The sequence below is a fragment of the Oncorhynchus keta genome, chromosome 5, assembly GCF_023373465.1.
Source record: "Oncorhynchus keta strain PuntledgeMale-10-30-2019 chromosome 5, Oket_V2, whole genome shotgun sequence".
Taxonomy (NCBI): domain Eukaryota; kingdom Metazoa; phylum Chordata; class Actinopteri; order Salmoniformes; family Salmonidae; genus Oncorhynchus; species Oncorhynchus keta.
The window spans coordinates 17,940,931-17,963,230 of NC_068425.1; the positions used below are offsets into that span (position 1 = coordinate 17,940,931).

General features: G+C 43.7%; 2 protein-coding genes across 3 annotated transcripts in view; both read left to right on the forward strand.

Annotated features, from left to right (window-relative positions):
* The first annotated feature begins 214 nt into the window (after window positions 1-214).
* On the forward strand, window positions 215-3,381 carry LOC118384623 (probable ATP-dependent RNA helicase DDX47). Its single transcript, XM_035771307.1, has 11 exons — window positions 215-396; window positions 694-787; window positions 1,021-1,209; window positions 1,297-1,368; window positions 1,482-1,672; window positions 1,778-1,894; window positions 2,003-2,149; window positions 2,280-2,417; window positions 2,542-2,612; window positions 2,708-2,837; window positions 2,925-3,381. Exons 1-11 carry the CDS (start codon window positions 265-267, stop codon window positions 3,114-3,116), a joined length of 1,473 nt encoding a protein of 490 aa, XP_035627200.1. The 5' UTR covers window positions 215-264; the 3' UTR covers window positions 3,117-3,381.
* Window positions 3,382-4,178: 797 nt separating this feature from the next.
* LOC118384182 (myosin-10-like) overlaps window positions 4,179-22,300 on the forward strand; it is a 72,434-nt gene continuing 54,312 nt past the window's right edge. For both annotated transcript variants that reach the window (XM_052518913.1, XM_052518914.1), the window contains exons 1-2: window positions 4,179-4,344; window positions 6,507-6,879. In XM_052518913.1, the coding sequence (XP_052374873.1) occupies window positions 6,535-6,879 (345 nt within the window). In that variant the 5' untranslated portion in view covers window positions 4,179-4,344; window positions 6,507-6,534. The remainder of the gene's footprint in view (window positions 4,345-6,506; window positions 6,880-22,300) is intronic.

Genomic DNA, 22,300 nt, shown 5'->3' on the forward strand with positions numbered 1-22,300 from the left:
CCACCATGATAAACAGGCTCGTTCAGCAGGATGCAACGTTTTGGAACATTCAGATGGAGGAACTAGGCTAAGGAATCACATCAGCTCTATTCATGGCATTTCTATCTGCAACGTTTGACAACTGAATGTGGTCTAAACATTGCAATTAATTTGAACGATTTATGAATTCAACGGGGAACATCAAGTCCCAGAAATCCTAGCATGAAATCTTATCAATTTCCGTACATGCGCACTTTAGCGTAGACGGCACGTTCGCAAACAAGCATGGCGGAAGACTCGAAGAAAAGTGTTGAGATAAAAACAGGTGACGCAAAGGATGAAGATTCGAGTAATGATGATAACAGTAACGTTAATATCGCTGAAAATGATGAACAATTGAAGACCTTCAAGGATCTGGTGAGTAACGTTAGCTAGCTAAATGGAAATGGTGTATAAGCTTGCCGGCTTGGAAGCGAGCTAACGTTAGTTAAAACAGCACATCAACAAACCAACCTACCGCTGATAAGTTAGCAAGTTAACTGTCTTTCAACCACCAACATACAGTTCAGCATCCGACTGATGAGAGCTAGGTACAGCTGTGAGATGATGTGATTTAAAAATGGGGCGCGCATTCAGCCATGCGATGTGTAACATAAACTCCATATTCTAACGTGTTTACATATTTTTGCCATGGCATGCATCTGTTTAATATAGGGTGTGACTGAAGTGCTGTGTGAAGCTTGTGAACAGTTGGGATGGAAGACTCCTACAAAGATCCAGGTCGAGGCCATACCTGTAGCCTTACAAGGTGAGTTCAGTTGGATAGAGGGGGGTGGATGTTCTAGTTCAGTTGGATAGAGGGGGGTGGATGTTCTAGTTCAGTTGGATGGAGGGGGGTGAACGTTCTAGTTCAGTTGGATGGAGGGGGGTGAATGTTCTTGTTTGTGCCATGTATAAAATGGTTGGTAAAGACCTGTCCTCTCAGGGGAAGGTCTCATGTCTGTTTGTACACTCACGATGCACTTTCTTCTCTCCTCTCAGGAAAGGATGTAATTGGCTTGGCAGAGACTGGCTCAGGGAAGACCGGTGCGTTTGCTCTGCCCATCCTGCAGTCACTCCTCGCTTCCGCTCAGAGGCTGCATACACTCATACTCACCCCCACCAGAGAGCTGGCTTTCCAGATAGCAGAACAGTTTGAGGCCCTGGGCTCCAGCATCGGAGTCAAGACCGGTACGTGGGCATTGGAAGGAGTAGAAACATATATTTGAAGGAACTCAAGTGTCATGTGACTTAACTCTTCTTTTTTTTCTGTTTCAGCTGTTATCGTTGGAGGAATTGACATGATGTCCCAATCCCTGGTCCTGGCCAAGAAACCTCACATTGTCATTGGTGAGAAAATAACTTAATCCAACCTACCCCTTTCAGTTGCATAATATGGTACCATATTTTAAGTGCATTCCTGGTTGATACTAACTGTGTCTTCACCGTGCATGTTATAACAGCCACCCCCGGGCGGTTGATAGACCACTTAGAGAACACCAAAGGCTTCTCGCTGCGAGCGCTGAAGTTCCTGGTGATGGATGAGGCAGACCGGATCCTCAACATGGACTTTGAGACGGAGGTGGACAAGATCCTAAAGGTTATTCCCAGAGACAGACGGACGTTTCTCTTTTCTGCCACCATGACCAAAAAGGTAACCACGTAATAGCCCCTATAGCTCTTCATTTGAGACTTGTCAGAGTATCCCTAACACCTGGCATGTCACACTAACCCTTCTATGTCTTCTATATTTACCAAGGTCGCCAAGCTGCAGAGAGCAGCTCTGAAGGATCCAGTTAAATGTGCCGTTAACACCAAATACTCAACAGTAGAAAAACTTCAGCAGTACTATGTCTTCATACCCTCCAAATACAAGGTACTTGAAGTTTGATGTTCTAATGGTATCAAGGTCATTTGTCTCCTGAGAAGTCAGAAGCTGTGTATGGTTAGTGCTGGATTGTAAGTTAACTGGCTGTGTCTCCAGGATTGTTACCTGGTGTCCATCATCAACGAGCTGGCTGGGAACTCCTTCATGATCTTCTGCAGTACGTGTAACAATGCCCAGCGTGTGGCACTGCTGCTTAGGAACTTGGGCATCACTGCCATCCCCCTGCATGGGCAGATGAGTCAGGTACCCCCCTTATCCAAACACACTACTGTCTACCAACATACTCCAAATAACATACTAACACTTCCAAATGTTTTACACATCAGAGAAATCTGCATGTAAGAAAGTATACATGTCTTTCTCTGTTGGTCAGAACAAACGTCTGGGGTCGCTGAACAAGTTCAAGTCTAAGTCTCGCTCTGTGTTGCTGGCGACGGACGTAGCATCAAGAGGACTGGACATTCCACATGTAGACTGTGTTATTAACTACGACATCCCAACCCACTCAAAGGTATCAATCTTGCTTGTGTGGATGTTTCTCCCCTGTCTGGGGAATCTCTTAAATGTTATCACAAACGATGACCCAACTGAGCAAGTTTAGTGGTGTTTTATTGTGTGTGTGTGTGCGCGCTCAGGACTACATCCACAGAGTGGGGCGAACCGCCAGAGCAGGACGGTCTGGAAAATCCATCACATTTGTCACACAGTAAGGGCCACCTTTATGCTCGATCTCAACCTATCCTATTGAAATGGGTGACTTTGTCCAAATATTTTCTTCTGATTGCCATATTAACCTCTCAGGTATGATGTGGAGCTGTTCCAGCGAATCGAAACTCTGATTGGCAAGAAGCTGCCTGCCTTCCCCACGCAGGAGGAGGAAGTGATGATGCTGGTGGAGAGAGTGAGCGAGGCACAGAGATTCGCCAGAATTGTGAGTCTCAATCAGTGTCTTTTCAGCAGTGTTGTCATCCATTGTAATGGCTCTAAAGTCAGTCACGATAACCTCTTTCCCTCTCAGGAAATGAAGGAACAAGGAGAAAAGAGGAAGAGGCCCAGAGGAGAAGAGGGGGATGACACAGAGCAGTCCAGCGGTGTGAGGAAGAAAGTAAGAGGCGGCGCTGGTGGTGGCGGAGGGAGGGGGAGAGGAGGTGACAGAGGGGGAGGAGGAGGGAAAAACCGTGGCGGAGCAGCATGGAGAGGCGGACGTTAAAGGTGCCAGTAGAATAACACAATGCTGTACATATTGTCAGATCGTATGTCATTTTCTCCTTGATATAAAACATCTATGATTATTAACAGATGCCTCTTTCTTTACAACCACCACATCACTGAGAAAGGCTATTTAATTACCAATGACTTGTTCAATTTACTAATCAATCTTTCCATTTGTAATAAAAAAATGTATGTAAAATCAAGACCATTTTCAGTGAGTTGTTCACATTCACAATTTGATAATAAAGCTTGTTCAACATGAATGGAATCCTGATATGATAATATAACATCATGAATTTTATAAGATATTTCATTAACTATTTTGAATGTATATTTGCAATGCAGTTGACATGAACAGGGAAGAAATAGACTTTAAACCAACAATGACCTATATTTCCAGGAAATAATGGTACCAAGAAGCCACTTTGGACACAAGATGGGGGTGTGGCATATCATGATATCTAACCAGTTACTCTGGCAGTTTATTGTAACATTTGTACCATGTCAAATATCACTCCATGCGATACCTAACGAGCATACAAAATGAACATTGCATCAACAGCATGTTAATGACTGAAGGAACAAAGATGTGCATTATTTCGTGCACTGAGCGTAATGATTTAATTGAAAGGAAATTTATTAGAAAACTTTTTTTAATGTCGAGGGTCAGGTTGAAAATGGTGTCAGGGAACAGGTGAAACGATGGACCAGAAATAATTCCTCTAAAAATAGTTGGGTTTTCTCTGTTTTTAGCCAATAGGAGGCGAGGGTAGTAGAGACTGCAGCGTGCGAATCCAATTGTGTTTTAGCCGCATCTAGTAGGTGTGTGCAGTGTATAGACTTTCACAACTTGATATTATATTCACCTCATGTGGCTTCAGAATAAAACATGATTTGTATTTGTTTATCATTAGACGTCTGTTTTTTTCAGAGGATATCAACACTTTAGAAAATATAGCACGTAAAGCTTCACAATGAGCTATTGAATTCGGACGAGCTGATCTATTGGTCAATATCTATGTCTGCACAACCCATTGTGGGCGGAGTAACAGCGGTCAGATCTGTTCGGTTGAGGGGACCCACCATAGGGGCAGTGTCTTTGGTGCAAACCAAAGCCTAGATAGATGCCTAAATATCAGTTGTGTTGTTCCATAAAGTGTTATTAAAGAGGGAGGTCGGTCTATTCGTGTGAACCGTTGTCCTCGTTTCTTCTCTCACACCACCAGGTAAATTACCAGCTCTTTTAGGAATAATTGTATTCTGCATTGGTTACATTAGCAGCTTAAAGACTGCCCGGCTAGATGGATTTAGGCTACATAGCGCAACTGTGGAGGTACTTGCAATGATGTCGTTATATTATGTTCAGGACTATTGATTACCCAGATACGTAGAATTAAAATATGTTAAAGGCATATATTGCGTTATATTTATTGAAGATTTTAATTGAATAAAATTGAAATTTGGACTTTGGAGATGTTGCTACACCAAAATTGACTCCCTTGACCAGTAGAGCTCTCTGCATGATTTCAGATGGTTTCTGTTATCAATGTGATCGTAAATGTCAGATAACATGCAGATATAGGTTGTTCGCGGACCTGCTGCTCTAATAAATACATGTTTATTGTCTATGTTGATTGTCATGTGTGGACAGATTGCGTCCCATTCACAACACCGTTACACCAGCGCGCGAGATGGCTCTTGTCAAGTCAGCGTAAGACGCGCGTTATTAAACGAGTCAACAATGTAGGCAGCCTGTCAGGCAAATCAACAACAAAAGTTTTTAAAAATGGGGTTCTGTTTGGCACTTACTTTATTCTGAATGCATTTGTTCAACACTATGAATACTCCACCTGAAGGTGAGGAATTGCTTTCCATGTTTGGCTGCAAACGTCTACTTGGATGAGGAACGTGTGATAAATTCTGCTGTAAAAAGCAATGATGCTGTAGGCCTATTTGGCGTGTACAGATACAATGTAACAAACATCTGTGTCCTCTGTCCAATATCTGATACAGTGTGGCGGAAACCAATATCATACACAAGAAACACACTTTTGTCGTACTGCAGTTAGCTTTCAAAACGCTTAAAGTATAACCTGTGACAAATAAATAAACAATGACGTTGGGTAACCTGTACCATAATGTAGCATCCTTAAAAAGAGCCCCCACATTTATGTTGAATACTGTATCCCTGAAAACTGGAAACATCACTGTGATTATTATTATCTGACCCTGCTGGTCATCTATGAACATTTAAACATCGTTGCCATGTTCTGTTATAATCTCCACCCAGCACAGCCAGAAGAGGACTGGCCACCCCTCATAGCCTGGTTCCTCTCTAGGTTTCTTCCTAGGTTCTGGCCTTTCTAGGGTGTTTTTCCTAGGCACCGTGCTTCTACACCTTTGCATTGCTTGCTGTTTGGGGTTTTAGGCTGGGTTTCTGTACATCACTTTGAGAGATCAGCTGATGTAAGAAGGGTTTTATAAATACATTTGATTTGATCAGCTTTCTGTCAAGCCCTCAGAGAGTGGGGAACCTGTGAGAATTCTGGGCTGCTCTGGAAAGCACTTAGGCTACCTAGCTACCATTTGTTATCCATTGCTAGGCCTAGTGCAGTGCAGCAGAGTAGACTCATCTCATCCATTTTTGTAAGCATGTAAAATTATGCAACTTTGCACTGTGCCTCCCTTCATAACCTCCTGAAAATAAGATACAGGTGAGTAAAATGTCCCCACCTAGGCTAGCCAGCAGATATGACAGCTTGCTTACAGCTGCGCTAGGGTCAGACCGCATTCCTATATAGTTTAAGACAGGTTTTCCCAAATTCACAGCTGATTCAAATATACAACTCATCATTAAGCATTGAATATTTGAATCGGCTGTGAGTGCTACAGCAAAAAAACTAAATGTGCCCCCGGGGGTGTCCCAGGACCATGTTTGGCAAACCCTTGATATCTCGCAGAGCCGATGTGCGATATGGCTCGGGAAACACACCTTCCAAAATGGCTGGTGTGGCTTCTTCTACCTAGCATGAGGACGAAAAGGACAGCTTTCCGGAAAAACTAGCAGTAGTTCAGTCTTCTCGGTGTAACAGTTGGGATAATGGGACAATTCTCAGAGTGCAATGCTTTTCTCATCCTTGGATTGAGGTGCGTTTTCCAAGCCATATTCGTGCCGGCTTCACAGTGTCTTAATCTACACAGGAATGCTGTCCGACCCCAGTCCCAAGCAAGCGGGTCGGATCTGCTGGCTACATCTAGGCTTGAAAAGGGGGTAGCTGTATTGTCACAAAGGAATGCAACCTTGATAAGTGCCATGCCTGAGAGTGCTTAACATTTCATGACAAACATGTTGTTATACTGAGTTTCTGCCTGTCTCTGCCTCTTCCAGGTGGCACTCTTTCTCTGGTACCCCCAAAATGGCTCATCGAAGTGGGCTGGAGGACCCGGAGCGGTACCTGTTTGTGGATCGCGCTGTGGTCTACAACCCGGCCACACAGGCCGACTGGACAGCCAAGAAGGTGGTGTGGATCCCTTCAGAGCGTCATGGTTTTGAGGCGGCCAGTATCAAGGAGGAGCGGGGAGAGGAGGTGGTAGTGGAACTGTCAGAGAATGGCAAGAAGGCCATTGTCAATAAGGACGACATCCAGAAGATGAACCCGCCCAAGTTCAGCAAGGTGGAAGACATGGCCGAGCTCACCTGCCTGAACGAGGCCTCAGTGCTGCACAACCTCAAAGACCGCTACTACTCTGGGCTCATCTACGTGAGTGGTTGTGTTGTTGTACACTGTTAGAAAAAAGTGTTGCAAAAGGGTTAGGATAACCCTTTTTGGTTCCAGTTCAATGTAGAACCCTCTGTGGAAAGGGTTCTACCTGGAACGAAAAAGGGTTCTACATAGGGGTTCTCCTATGGGGTCCGCCTGAAAACCCTGTTAGCTTCTAGATAGCACCTTTTTTTCTGAGTGTATTCTTATTATACATCTATTCACCTAGAAAGCAAATTCAACCATACTCACACATAATGCACACCGCAGACATTGCTCAATAGTTCAATATTTTAGCTGTTTTTCAGCAACTCTGGCGACGCATACCTTAAATGAGACCCAGACCACAGAATCCCATGTATTGGTCTCTTGATAATGTTGAGAGGGCCTGGCTCACCTACAGAACCTAACCTCTGGGGAACTCTGAGGAAACAGGGTCTGTGTCTGAATAAGTACTACACACATAAACTGCATACTGATTTTGACGTTTGATCTAGTAGAATTCACTTGTCTTTTCTGACTCACGTGTGTCTGACAACAGCTGATAATCAGATAAATTGACTGCTGTACCAAAATGAGCGAATGGCGGGAGTTAACGCAATCAGTTAACGCAATGAGATGACTCATTTGGAGTACTATTTTAGAAATTGCATATACTATAACACTTTATTTTTTTCCCCATACTATTTAGTATGGGTATTTGGATACGCCACTGTCTTGTGGCTTGATTGAAGTTTAAAAAACACACAAAACTGATCATACTCTATAACCGTTTCCAGATAGTTCAGACCGATGGTAAGTTCTCTCTCTGTATCTATATTACCTGCAATCTTCTTTACTTTCACCTTTGTAGGTGACATTTCTACCATAAACACTGGTGGGTCAGTTTGTTTGTATGACCCCATTCCTCGTGGTTGCCCTGTTTGATCTCTGAGCTGTCTGTGGGGCTCTCTCATCTCAGTGGGGTCCCTGGGTATTAAAGCCAATACATTTGGCCCTGTGTGTTGACTGTGGAGCCCCAGGGCAGGGTGGCAGACTGGGAGAGGCACTGGCCCACCTCCTGTCACTGTTGCTGCTGTGCTCTATGCATCTGTGCATCTTTATGGTCGGGAGCCTTTGTCCTCTCACACATAAGCCGTCTGTAGAAAAGACCTCCTACAATCCCAGAATTCCATTAGATGATAGATAGTGTCAGTGATGTATATGATGTCACTCATTTAGGGAGATTTTAAAGCTACCTCTTGCTGTTGGTATCCCTTCACTATTTTCCATTCTGTAGTCCGTAAACTTTTTTTATTTTATTATCTAAGCACACCAAAAATCCAACGTCCGAGTTTGCATTGATTTAAATTGTATGCTTTCATTGTTTGTGGAGTTATCTGCAGCTATGTTTCAGTGCAGATGGGTCTAGTTAATGATGTCCTATATACAGTGTATCGTCGTGATCTTGACCCATTTAGTGACATAAGTTTCAGGAAGAGAATGTGGATTGGTTATCACCTAAGTCATGGTGACGGGGATTCTGGAGGAACTGCAGTCTTTTTGATTTATCTTCTCTACCAGGCTTGATGATGAATTCCACTAGATAATAGCTTTATGTTTCTCCATGTTTCTTGAAGGCTCACTTCATCTGCATAACAATGGGCCTCAGGATCTCGTCACGGTATCTCTGTGCATTCAAACTGCCATCGATAAAATGCAATTGTGTTCGTTGTCCGTAGCTTATGCCTGCCTGCCCATACCATAACCCCACCTCCACCATGGGGCACTCTGTTTACAACACTGACATCAGCAAACCGCTAGTCATATGCTCGGTACAGTTGAAATCGGGATTCATCCGTGAAAAGCACACTTCTCTAGCGTGCCAGTGGCCATCAAAGGTGAGCATTTGCCCACTGATGTCGGTTTCGACGCCGGACTGCAGTCAGTTTAAGACCCTGGTGAGGATGACGAGCACGCAGATGAGCTTCCCTGAGACGGTTTTTAACAGCTGGTGTCAGCCGTTCCTGCAGGTGAAGAAGCCGGATGTGGAGGTCCAGGGCTGGCGTCGTTACACGTGTTCTGTGGTTGTGAGGCCAGTTGGACGAACTTTCCCCCCTGCTCCTCGAACTTCCGAGATGCATACAAAGCCCTCTCCCACCCTCCCTTCGGAAAATCCGACCACGACGCCATCTTGCTCCTACCGTCTTATAGACAGAAACTCGAACAGGATGTACCAATTACTATAACCGTTCAACGCTGGTCAGACCAATTGGAATCCACGCTTCAAGATTGTTTTGATCACGCAGCCTGGGGTATGTTCCGGTCAGCCTCAAAGAACAACATCGATCTATACGCTGACTCGGTGAGTGAGTTTATAAGGAAGTGCATTGGAGATGTACCTAATATAACCAGAAACCGTGGATGGATGGTGGCATTCACACAAAACTGAAAGTGCGAACCACCTCATTTAACCATTGGAACATGACTGAATATAAACAATGCAGTTATTCCCCCCGCAAGGCAATCAAACAAGTGAGATGCCGGTAAAGGGACAAAGTGGAGTCTCAATTCAACAGCTCAGAAACGAGACGTATGTGGCAGGGTCTACAGGAAATCAACGACTATAAAAAGAAAACCAGCCACGTCACGGACACCGACGTCATGCTTCCAGACAAACTAAAAACCTTCTTTGCTCACTTTGAGAATAATACAGTGCCACCATCGCGGCCCACTAACAAAGACTGTGCCCCCTCCTCTCCTTCTCCATGGCCGACGTGAGTAAAACATTTAAACGTGTTAACCCTCGCAAGGCTGCTGGCCCAGACGGCATCCCTAGCCGCATCCTCAGTGCATGCACAGACCAGCTGGCTGGTGTGTTTACAGACTTATTCAATCGCTCCCTATCCTAGTCTGCTGTCCCCACATGCTTCAAGATGGCCACCATTGTTCCTGTACCCAAGAAGGCAAGATAACTGATCTAAATGGCTCCCGCCCCGTAGCACTCACTTCTATCATCATGAAGTACTTTGAGAGACTAGTCAAGGATCTTATCACCTCCACCTTACCGGCTACGCTAGACCCACTTCAGTTTGTATACCACCCCAACAGGTCCACAGACGATGCAATCGCCGTCACACTGCACACTGCCCTATCCCATCTGGACAAGAGGAATACCTATGTAAGAATGCTGTTCATTGACTACAGCTCAGCATTCAACACCATAGTACCCTCCAAGGTCATCAAGCTGGAGGCCCTAGGTCTCAACCCCGCCCTGTGCAATTGGGTTCTAGACTTTCTGACGGGCCGCACCCAGGTAGGTGGTGAACGTAGGAAACAACATTTCCACTTCGCTGACCCTCAACACTGAGGCCCCACAAGGGTGCATGCTCAGCCCCCTCCAGTACTCCTTGTTCACCTACGACTGCGTGGCCATACACACCTCCAACTCGATCATCAAGTTTGCAGACGACACAACAGTAGTGGGCTTGATTACCAACAACGACGAGACAGTTTACAGGAAAGAGGTGAGAGCACTCGGAGTGTGGTGTCAGGAAAACAACCTCTCACTCAACGTAAACAAAACAAAGGAGATGATCGTGGACTTCAGGAAACAGCAGAGGGAGCACCCCCCTATCCACAGTGTAAAAGGTGTACGCCGAGGTTACTGAAAACTTTCCACATCGCAGACAAACTGAAATGGTGCACCCACACAGACCATGTGGTGAAGAAGGCGCAACAGCACCTCTTCAACATCAGGAGGCTAAAGAAATTTGTCTTGTCACCCAAAACCCTGACAAAATTATACAGATGCACAATCAAGAGCATCCTGTTGGCTGTATCACAGCCTGGTACCACAACTGCTCCAAACTACCTGCCCTCCATGACACTTACAGCACCCGATGTCACAGGAAGGCCAAACAGATCATCAAGGACAACAACTACCCGAGCCACTGCCTGTTCACACCGCTACCATCCAGAAGGCGAGGTCACTACAGGTGCATCAAAGCAGGGACCGAGAGACTGAAAAACAGCATCTTTCTCAAGGCCATCAGACTGTTAAACCGCAATCACTAACTCAGAGATTGCTACCTACATTGAGACGCAATCACTGGCCACTTTAATAAATTAATCACTAGTCACTTTAAACAATGCCACTTTAAATAATTCCACATTAATAAATGTTTACATATCTTACATTACTCATATCATATGTATATACTGTATTTTATACCATCTATTGCACTGACCATCGCTCATCCATATATTTATATGTACATATACTCATTCACCCCTTTAGATTCATGTGTATTAGGTAGTTGTTAGATATTACTGCATTGTCGGCACTAGAAGCACAAGCATTTTGCTACACTCGCATTAACATTGCTAACCATGTGTATGTGACCAATAAAGTTTGATTTGGTTTGTCAGGAGTGCGTAATGCGGTTTGCCAGTACCAGTGATTAGTTGAGCGCCGGAAAACGGGAAGGGAGTAGGCGTGACATAAATGAAGAACATGTTTGTGTCAGTGGGAGAGTGCCCCAGCCCCAGGAGGTGACCTCCCCCCACAGTGGGGCATAACCCATCCCCAGCTGCGCTGTACGCTGCTGCCCCAGGCTTTGTGTGTCTGAGCTAGGGTTGGCGTGCAGAGGGAGCCCCCTGGGTAATGTGGCTCTGTGCGTTGTGGTCAGTCCCTCAGTGAGGCCCCAGTATGGCTTGGTGGCGTAGCCATGGCTCCATGTGAAGTCAGGGAGTTGAGCCAGTCCAGTGGGTAACAGGCTAACCGGAAAGCTAGCTAGCAACGCTACAACCAGGCCTTTGTGTCAGCATATAATCCCCAGCTGTCAGAAAGCATCAGCATTCTTTCATGAAAACAGCGTCCGTCTGTCTCCCGCCCACTTCATTGCAATGTGTCTGACTGTCCTGTCTCCTTTCCTGCACTCACTCTAATTTACGATTTCTCTTTTCTCTCTCCTAATGTTATGCCCAATGCCAATAACCTTATTCCTGCACTTCTTTAGGTGTTTCAAATGTTTGATTGTTCAAACATTGAATAAATGTATTGCAGTCTTGGCTGAGCTTCTGTACTTGTGGAGGCCAGCTGCCTCCTGGTTGACCGGATGTAGGTGGTATGACTAATGGAAAACCCCCACTAATTAGCTGTCTTGTCATTCTTGTTTGGCTGATATGTTTCTTTATTGAGGTTCAAGAACAAGCTTTCACTCGCTATGTGCATGCATAAAGGGTACATTAACCCTCTCTCAAGAGTGGCATTGTGTTCAGGCCTCCCACATAGTCATATCTTTTGTTGTTGTCATGGCATTGCCATTGTTCCATGGAGAACTATTTTGCATGTAAACATCTTAGGTGTTACAATAAACTTGGCACACACACACACACACACACACACACTCCATGGATACCAAACCAGCACCAGGCTTTTCATGGGTCATCATGCAGTTATTAGTGGTTATTTTTTAATTTAAATTATCCAGAAAGAGTGAGCAACAGTTTCTTTTATTTTATAAAAAATCTTCTGTTTTGAGAATTTCTGAGTAGCTTTGTGTTTAAGCTGGTGGTTAAGGTCATGGGTTAAGAGCTATGTAACGTTAGTGCCATGCATTTACAGTATATGCCACAATTCCACCGAAGACATAGCTATCTTTCTTTCAGTTTCCCCAGGTATTATTAATATGATTATGTTAAAAGCCCATTACATTATCTAATCAAGATAGTTGAACACCCTGCTATTGGCTTGACACACTTTTTCATTCAATAGCGCTGCGCAAAGATTATTGATCATATATATATATGCCTCATCTTCCAAGATGGCATAGCAGTTCAGACGTCTTTTGTCCTCGTCTTGTCATGTCCCATATATATATATATATATAAACTTTTTTCACATACCTTTTTATATATATTTTTTAATTTTCCATAAACTCATCTTCAAAACACACTCCTGCAACCCGCCTCACCAATTTATATTTATAAGAAAAGTATTATTTACCTCAAATCTGTAGTCCTCCAAGAAACTAGCCAGAAACTAGCCAGAAGCTAATCCAGAAGCTAATCAGAAGCTAGTTAGCTTCTTTACTGGCTAATCGTCAGTATTCAGCTAACCACGGTTTGTGGTCATCAGCTATCCTTTAGCTCGAAAATCTATCGGCAGTTTTGTAAGGCGCAGCGCGGCTCGGAACGGAACATACCGGACCAATTTTTCTCTCCATGTCCCTGGATTTCAACCGCTAACTCTGGACATTCATACCTGGATCTCACAGCTAGCTAGTTGCTATCCGTGTGACTATCGGCTTTCGTCGATTCCGGAGCAAACATCAATTATTTCGGAGCTAGCCAGCTGAAGAGTTCCATCAATCACTCCTGGGCTACAATCACCTATTCGGACCCGTTTTACTGCCTACGCGGAGCCCCAACGGGCCTTCACAACTGGACTGCCGACGTTATCTACCTGAAGGAGTTATCCGGCTGGCTCCTCCGTCGCGACGTTACCTGAACGCCCATCTGTGGCCCGCTAACCGTTAGCTGTCTTATCGGCTGCTATCTGAATAGACAATCGGACAATTTATTTATTTATATTATTATTATTTTATTTTTTTCTTCTTGGGCCTCTAACTATATCTATTGTTTTTTGTTGTTGTGTGATTTGGATGAATCCCCTCTACCACACGGAACCCCACTAATCTACTAACGGAACGCAAGAGGAGGCTAATAACAGACCTCCATCCTATGCTAGCTTGCTTCCGATGGCCTGGCTAGCTGTCTAAATCGCCGTGACCCCCAACCATTCTCTCTACTCACTGGACCCTTTTGATCACTCGACTAAGCATGCCCCTCCTTAATGTCAATATGCCTTGTCCATTGCTGTTCTGGTTAGTGTTTGTTTATTGGCTTATTTCACTGTAGAGCCTCTAGTCCTGCTCATCCAACCTATTAGTTCCACCACCCACACATGCAATGACATCTCCTGCTTTCAATGATGTTTCTAGAGACAATATCTCTCTCTTCATCACTCAATACCTAGGTTTACCTCCACTGTATTCACATCCAACCATACCTTTGTCTGTACATTATACCTTGATGCTATTTTATCGCCCCCAGAAACCTCCTTTTACTCTCTGTTCCAGAAGTTCTAGACGACCAATTCTTATTGCCTTTAGCCGTACCCTTATTTTACTCCTCCTCTGTTCCTCTGGCGATGTAGAGGTGAATCCAGGCCCTGCAGTGCCTAGCTCCACTCCTATTCCCCAGGCGCTCTCTTTTGACGACTTCTGTAACCGTAATAGCCTTGGTTTCATGCATGTTAACATTAGAAGCCTCCTCCCTAAGTGTGTTCTATTCACTGCTTTAGCACACTCTGCCAACCTGGATGTTCTAGCTGTGTCTGAATCCTGGCTTAGGAAGACCACCAAAAATTCAGAAATTTTAATCCCAAACTACAACATTTTCATACAAGATAGAACTGCAAAAGGGGGCTGTGTTGCAATCTACTGCACAGATTTCTGTCCTACTATCCAGGTCTGTACCCAAACAATTTGAACTTCTTCTACTTTTACAAATCCACCTCTCTAAAAACAAGTCTCTCACCGTTGCAGCCTGCTATAAACCACCCTCTGCCCCCAGCTGTGCTCTGGACACCATATGTGAACTGATTGCCCCCCATCTATCTTCAGAGCTCGTGCTGCTAGGCGACCTAAACCGGAACATGCTTAACACCCCAGCCATCGTACAATCTAACTTGATGCCCTCAATCTCACACAAATTATCAATGAACCTACCAGGTACCTCCCCAAAGCCTTAAACACGGGCACCCTCATAGATATCATCCTAACCAACTTGCCCTCTAAATACACCTGTGCTGTCTTCAACCAAGATCTCAGCGAACACTGCCTCATTACCTGCATCTCTAATGGGTCAGCGGTCAAACGACCTCCACTCATCACTGTCAAACGCTCCCTAAAACACTTCAGCGAGCAGGCCTTTCTAATTGACCTGGCCGGGGTATCCTGGAAGGATATTGATCTCATCCCGTCAGTAGAGGATGCCTGGATATTTTTTTTTAAATGCCTTCCTAACCATCTTAACTAAACATGCCCCATTCAAGAAATTTAGAACCAGGAACAGATACAGCCCTTGGTTCTCCCCAGACCTGACTGCCCTTAACCAACACAAAAACATCCTATGGCGTTCTGCATTAGCATCGAACAGCCCCCGTGATATGCAGCTGTTCAGGGAAGCTAGAAACCATTATACACAGGCAGTTAGAAAAGCTAAGGCTAGCTTTTTCAAGCAGAAATTTGCTTCCTGCAACACTAACTCAAAGTTCTGGGACACTATAAAGTCCATGGAGAATAAGAACACCTCCTCCCAGCTGCCCACTGCACTGAAGATAGGAAACACTGTCACCACTGATAAATCCACCATAATTGAGAATTTCAATAAGCATTTTTCTACGGCTGGCCATGCTTTCCACCTGGCTACTCCTACCCTGGTCAACAGCACTGCACCCCCCACAGCAACTCGCCCAAGCCTTCCCCACTTCTCCTCCTCCCAAATCCGTTCAGCTGATGTTCTGAAAGCGCTGCAAAGTCTGGACCCCTACAAATCAGCCGGGCTAGACAATCTGGACCCTTTCTTTCTAAAATTATCTGCCGAAATTGTTGCCACCCCTATTACTAGCCTGTTCAACCTCTCTTTCGTGTCGTCTGAGATTCCCAAAGATTGGAAAGCAGCTGCCGTCATCCCCCTCTTCAAAGGGGGGGACACTCTTGACCCAAACTGCTACAGACCTATATCTGTCCTACCATGCCTTTTCTAAGGTCTTCGAAAGCCAAGTCAACAAACAGATTACCGACCATTTTGAATCTCACCATACCTTCTCTGCTATGCAATCTGGTTTCAGAGCTGGTCATGGGTGCACCTCAGCCACGCTCAAGGTCCTAAACGATATCTTAACCGCCATCGATAAGAAACATTACTGTGCAGCCGTATTCATTGATCTGGCCAAGGCTTTCGACTCTGTCAATCACCACATCCTCATCGGCAGACTCGACAGCCTTGGTTTCTCAAATGATTGCCTCGCCTGGTTCACCAACTACTTCTCTGATAGAGTTCAGTGTGTCAAATCGGAGGGTCTGCTGTCCGGACCTCTGGCAGTCTCTATGGGGGTGCCACAGGGTTAAATTCTTGGACCGACTCTCTTCTCTGTATACATCAATGAGGTCGCTCTTGCTGCTGGTGAGTCTCTGATCCACCTCTACGCAGACGACACCATTCTGTATACTTCTGACCCTTCTTTGGACACTGTGTTAACAACCCTCCAGGCAAGCTTCAATGCCATACAACTCTCCTTCCGTGGCCTCCAATTGCTCTTAAATACAAGTAAAACTAAATGCATGCTTTTCAACCGATCGCTACCTGCACCTGCCCGCCTGTCCAACATCACTACTCTGGACGGCTCTGACTTAGAATACGTGGACAACTACAAATACTTAGGTGTCTGGTTAGACTGTAAACTCTCCTTCCAGACCCATATCAAACATCTCCAATCCAAAGTTAAATCTAGAATTGGCTTCCTATTTCGCAACAAAGCATCCTTCACTCATGCTGCCAAACATACCCTTGTAAAACTGACAATCATACCAATCCTCGACTTTGGCGATGTCATTTACAAAATAGCCTCCAATACCCTACTCAACAAATTGGAAGCAGTCTATCACAGTGCAATCCGTTTTGTCACCAAAGCACCATTGTGACCTGTACACTCTCGTTGGCTGGCCCTCGCTTCATACTCGTCGCCAAACCCACTGGTTCCATGTCATCTACAAGACCCTGCTAGGTAAAGTCCCCCCTTATCTCAGCTTGTTGGTCACCATAGCATCTCCCACCTGTAGCACACGCTCCAGCAGGTATATCTCCAAAACTAATTATTTCTTTGGCCGCCTCTCCTTCCAGTTCTCTGCTGCCAATGACTGGAACGAACTACAAAAATCTCTGAAACTGGAAACACTTATCTCCCTCACTAGCTTTAAGCACCAACTGTCAGAGCAGCTCACCGATTACTGCACCTGTACATAGCCCACCTATAATTTAGCCCAAACAACTACCTCTTTCCCTACTGTATTTAATTTATTTATTTATTTTGCTCCTTTGCACCCCATTATTTTTATTTCTACTTTTCACATTCTTCCATTGCAAAACTACCATTCCAGTGTTTTACTTGCTATATTGTATTTACTTTGCCATCATGGCCTTGTTTTGCCTTTACCTCCCTTATCTCACCTCACTTGCTCACATTGTATATAGACTTGTTTATACTGTATTATTGACTGTATGTTTGTTTTAATCCATGTGTAACTCTGTGTCATTGTATGTGTCGAACTGCTTTGCTTTATCTTGGCCAGGTCGCAATTGTAAATGAGAACTTTTTCTCAACTTGCCTACCTGGTTAAATAAAGGTGAAATAAAATTTAAAAATTAAAATATTTCAAAGCATACTTTGAAGGGTTATTAGCTTTAATGAATATGCACTGTCAAGGTCATTCTCCTCAGATCAATGGACTAGGCCGTCCTCACCTTGCTGCAGTCGGGGTGCTATTAATTCCAAATGGCAGATGCAAGCGACTGTTATGTCTGCTGTTGCCTGTGGGTTTCTCAGCTGTTACTAAGCCACTGCATCCCCAGATCCGATTTCACAGTGGAAATATCCCCTTCCCTGGAGCATGGTGCATGGAGAGCAGGCTAACCTGACCCACTTCCTCCAGCAGCAGGCCTGGCCTACCACTCCGTCCTCCGCTGAAGAGGCTGCTGCCTCCAACCCCTCCTGAGAGGGAGGGAGAGTGGGGAGGGAAGGGGAGAGGGATTCACATTTTGGTGAGAGGGAGAAAGAGGGGCCTCCTGAGTAGACTGTACTGCAGAATGCATTTATTTCTGTTATGCAACGTAACTGAATTTGTGACTGGAGACAAATGATGCCATAAGGTATTGTAGGTTTACCCAGAGTAATGGCAAAACTAAACGCAAAAACTCTCCTGCAATGTTGACAGTGTTAAATCGATATTGACACACACTCACATTTAACCTGAAAGTAAGCATAATCAGTATGATAGGAAAGTGTTATTTTAAATCAATACGGTTGATGATGTTGTTATCAGGAATAAACAAGATAAACATTGTTGTTTCATGCTGGTCTGGTGTCTAACCATCTCGACCCTGCTGCAGTCTGGTGGGATGCTACAGTAGGCCCTGTGATTATTGCTGTGGGTGCAGCCAGGTAGCTCTGCCTAGCCAGCTGCCTGGGTCCTGCACGTCACAGAGGCACCGCCACACTATTAATAGCTCCTGCTTTCAGATCAAGGGAATCCATTTTTAATTAGCTACAAAATGGAGCTTCAAGTTAGAGTTACAGAGGGCTGGCTTTTCCTATTCACCTCCCCTAAGGTTTAGAAGGAGTGAGAGGAGGCTGATAGAATCATTATGCCCTGCTTCTCTACCAACAGGGATTCTTGTCAGCTCAGCTGCCTCACAGACCAGCTCCGATGAACTGAGACCATCTCTCTTTCCTTCCATTCCCCTCTATCTCCTTAGCATCTCCTTACAGCCCACTCTCTCTCTCTTTCTCCCCCCTCTCTCTCTCCTTACAGCCTATGTCATTGTCAGTGTTTGGCAAGGCATTCCCCTGAAAAGGCTGATTGGGCTCTTCTTACATCATGAGCATGCTCTCCAGGGCCGCTTGTCGGTGGCTAGGCTGCTGAGTCATTATCCTTCTGCCTTAATTGCTTGGCTGACTCCTGATTGTTAGACAGGGTTGCATCTTGTGGCTCACAAATAGACAACCCATGGGCTTCACCCCCAAGGTTTTGGATAAGGTCAAGTAAGCCATATATTTTGGTGATCTCATAAAAATCTAATTTATTATTATATTTCTATTGTGGTCACCTCTGCCCATTGCCTTATCCAAACCCCTTGGAAGAGGTGAACGGAGCCACTGGGCCTTAGGCATGAAATTAGAGTTCTTGAAACAATTAGAAGCCTTTTAAACAGAGGCTCTGTCAGTCATGTTTGGTGTGTTGTAGATACCTCTGTGTGTTCTATGAACTTACTCTCCCTCTCCCCAAAGGGGTTCATTGGCATGTGAAATGGATAATAAACAAGAGAAACAAACAGTGAACATTACACTCACAAAATATTATAACTATGTACAATTATAGTACAAAATGGAAAATAAGTAAACATAAATATGGGTTGTATTTATGACTGTGTTTGTTCTTCACTGGTCGTCCTTTTGTTGTGGCAACAGGCCACAAATCTTGCTGCTGTGATTGCACACTGTGGTATTTCACCTAATAGATATGGGAGTTTATCAAAATTTGATTTGCTTTCAAATTCTTTGTGGGCCTGTGTAATCTGAGGGAAATATGTTTCTCTAATATGGTCATACATTTGGCAGCTCAGCTCCCACCTCGAATCAAATTGTATTTGTCACATGTGCCGAATACAACAGGTGTCGACCTTACAGTGAAATGCTTACTTACAAGCCCTTAACCAACAATGCAGTTTTGAGAAAAATAAGAGTTAAGAAAATATTGACAAAATAAACTCAAGTAAAAAGAAAGTAACACAATACAATAACGAGGCTATAGTACCGAGTCAATGTGTGGGGTTACGGGTAATTGAGGTAATATCTACATGTAGGCAGTGGTAAAGTGACTATGCATAGATAATAAACAGAGTGGCAGCAACGTAAAAAAAAAAAAAAAAAAAAAAAATGGGTGTCAATGCAAATAATCCAGGTGGCCATTTGATGAACTGTTCAGCAGTCTTATGGCTTGGTAGTAGAAGCTGTTAAGGAGACTTTTAGATCTAGACTTGGCCCTCCGGTACCGCTTGCCCTAACCCTATGACTAGGGTAGCTGTAGCATTTTACAATTTTTAGATCCTTCCTCTGACACCGCCTGGTATAGATGTCAAATCAGATGTTATTTGTCACAATACACATGGTTAGCAGATGTTAATGTGAGTGTAGCGAAATGCTTAATATTTTGTGAGTGTAATGTTCACTGTTAATTTCTAATTGTTTATTTCTCTTTTGTTTATTATCTATTTCACTTGCTTTGGCCATGCAAATTAACCCCTGTCTTAGATGGTCACTACCCTCTGTAGAGCCTTGCGGTTGGATGCCGAGTAGTTGCCATACCAGGCTGTGATGCAACGAGTCAGGATGCTCTTGATGGTGCAGCTGTAGAACTTTTTGAAGACCCATGCCAAGTCTGCCTACGGCGCCCTCTCTCAATAGCAATGCTTATGGAGTCTGTACATAGTCAAAGCTTTTCATTTTGGGTCAGTCATAGTGGTCAAGTATTCTGCCACTGTATACTCTCTGTTTAGGGCCAAATAGTATTCAAGTTTGCTCTTTTTTAGCACCTTTTTTTTCCAATGTGTCAAGTAATTATCTTTTTGTTTACTCATGATTTGGTTGGGTCTAATTATGTTGCCGTCCTGGGGCTTTGCGGGGTCTGTTTGTGAACAGAGCCCCAGGACCAGCTTGCTTAGGGGACATTTCTCTAGGTTAACCTCTCTGTAGGTGATTGCTTTGTTTGTAGAAGATTTGAGAATTGCTTCCTTTTATGTGTTTGTAGAATTTAAGGGCTCTTTTCTGTATTTTGATTGTCAGCCGGTCTCGTCCTAATTCTGCTCTGCATTCTTTCTCTCTCCCCCGCCCCATTGTATTGTACCTGACGTGTGTGATAAGGGCGGTAACAGAATTACACTGATCTTTCACTTAAAATGTTTGCCAAACAAAAACCATTGATTTAAGAAACCATAAAACTCTGTTTGATAACAGAATTTTGGTAACATTTTAATGTTTCCACATTTTTCAAAAATCCTGTTATATCTCTGCTCAAAATTCAAGATTCAATGATGTATGCAGAAAGAATGGGGTGTCAGCTAGGACATGACACATTGAGTTTGAAAAAATCTATTTTTGTTATTGAATAGTAGTAAGTGAAGTAGATCTACACCAAGTAACGGAATGGCGGTAATGGAATTTCATCATGGGTCCCTGATACAGTATGTACTAAACAGAAATGCATAATTATGGACATGAATGTCATTCTCTTCATGGTGAGGTACCTACACATATAAATATAATCCTCCTTTGCGTATTTGGATATTATTCTAAACACTGGCCATTTATTTTAATGAGCTCTGCCCCCAAACAAGACCAAATTTGAACCAATCATAGACATCAAAATACAGCACAGTAGAGCACAGTACAACACAGAACAGTACAATAGAGTACAGTACATTATAGTCTACTCTGCTGTAGTGTACTGAACTATATGCTACTTTTCTTTACTGTGCTGTCCAAACTTGTGAACCCAACTGTGGTTTGTGACTACTATGATTTCCAATTTTAGCCAATTCAATTCCAGAAATTTCATTACCGATTTCTGAAATTCCGTTACAGATTTTGGTAACGGAATTCCGAGTTTTAATCACTTAATAATTAATGACAATAAAATCATGAAAAACACTAACTAATTGCAAGTCAACCTTTACTTGTTACTTCTATGAACTTTCATTGTCCTCCCTCATGACAGAGAGAAAGGAGAACATATCTTAAAGATATGTGGGGGTTTTTGTAACGGAATTCCAAGGCAGAACAATTTCTCCAAAATGAAATATAAGTGTTGATATTAGTTGGCAGGGGTCTTTAGCTCAACATTAGTGTGTTTTGATGTATTTCTAATACCTTAAGACTATTTCTTGTTTGTTTTCTAAGACTCCTTTTCCATCTGTTTCACCAGAAATCAAAGTCTTAGCTTATTCAAATTTGTTTGTATCGAAAATAGTTGGAAAATTAATGTCTTAATTTCACAAAAATATATATCTTAGCTTTCATTTGACACCCAATTGATGTGCTCCTATGAACTTAGCAAATTGGTGCTCATGGGTCCTTTTCCATGGAAATGTCCTTATGTCATATCAAATCAAACTTTATTTGTCACAAGCTCCGAATACAACGTGTAGTAGACCTTACAGTGTAATGCTTACTTACAGTCCCTTAACCAACAGAGCAGTTCAAGATAGAGCTAAGAATATATTTACCAAATAAACAAATGTAAATAATAATAAAAAGTAACACAATAACAATAACAAGACTATATACAGGGGATTCCGGTACCGAGTCAATGTGCGGGGGTACCGGTTAGTTGAGGTAATTTGTACATGTAGGTAGGGGTAAAGTGACTATGCATAGATAATAAACAGTGAGTAGCAGCAGTGTACAACACAAATGGGGGATGAATGTAAATAATCCGGTGGCCATTTCATTAGTTGTTCAGCAGTCTTATGGCTTGGGGGTAGAAGCTGTTAAGGAGCCTTTTGGTCCTAGACTTGGTGGTCCAGTACCGCTTGCTGT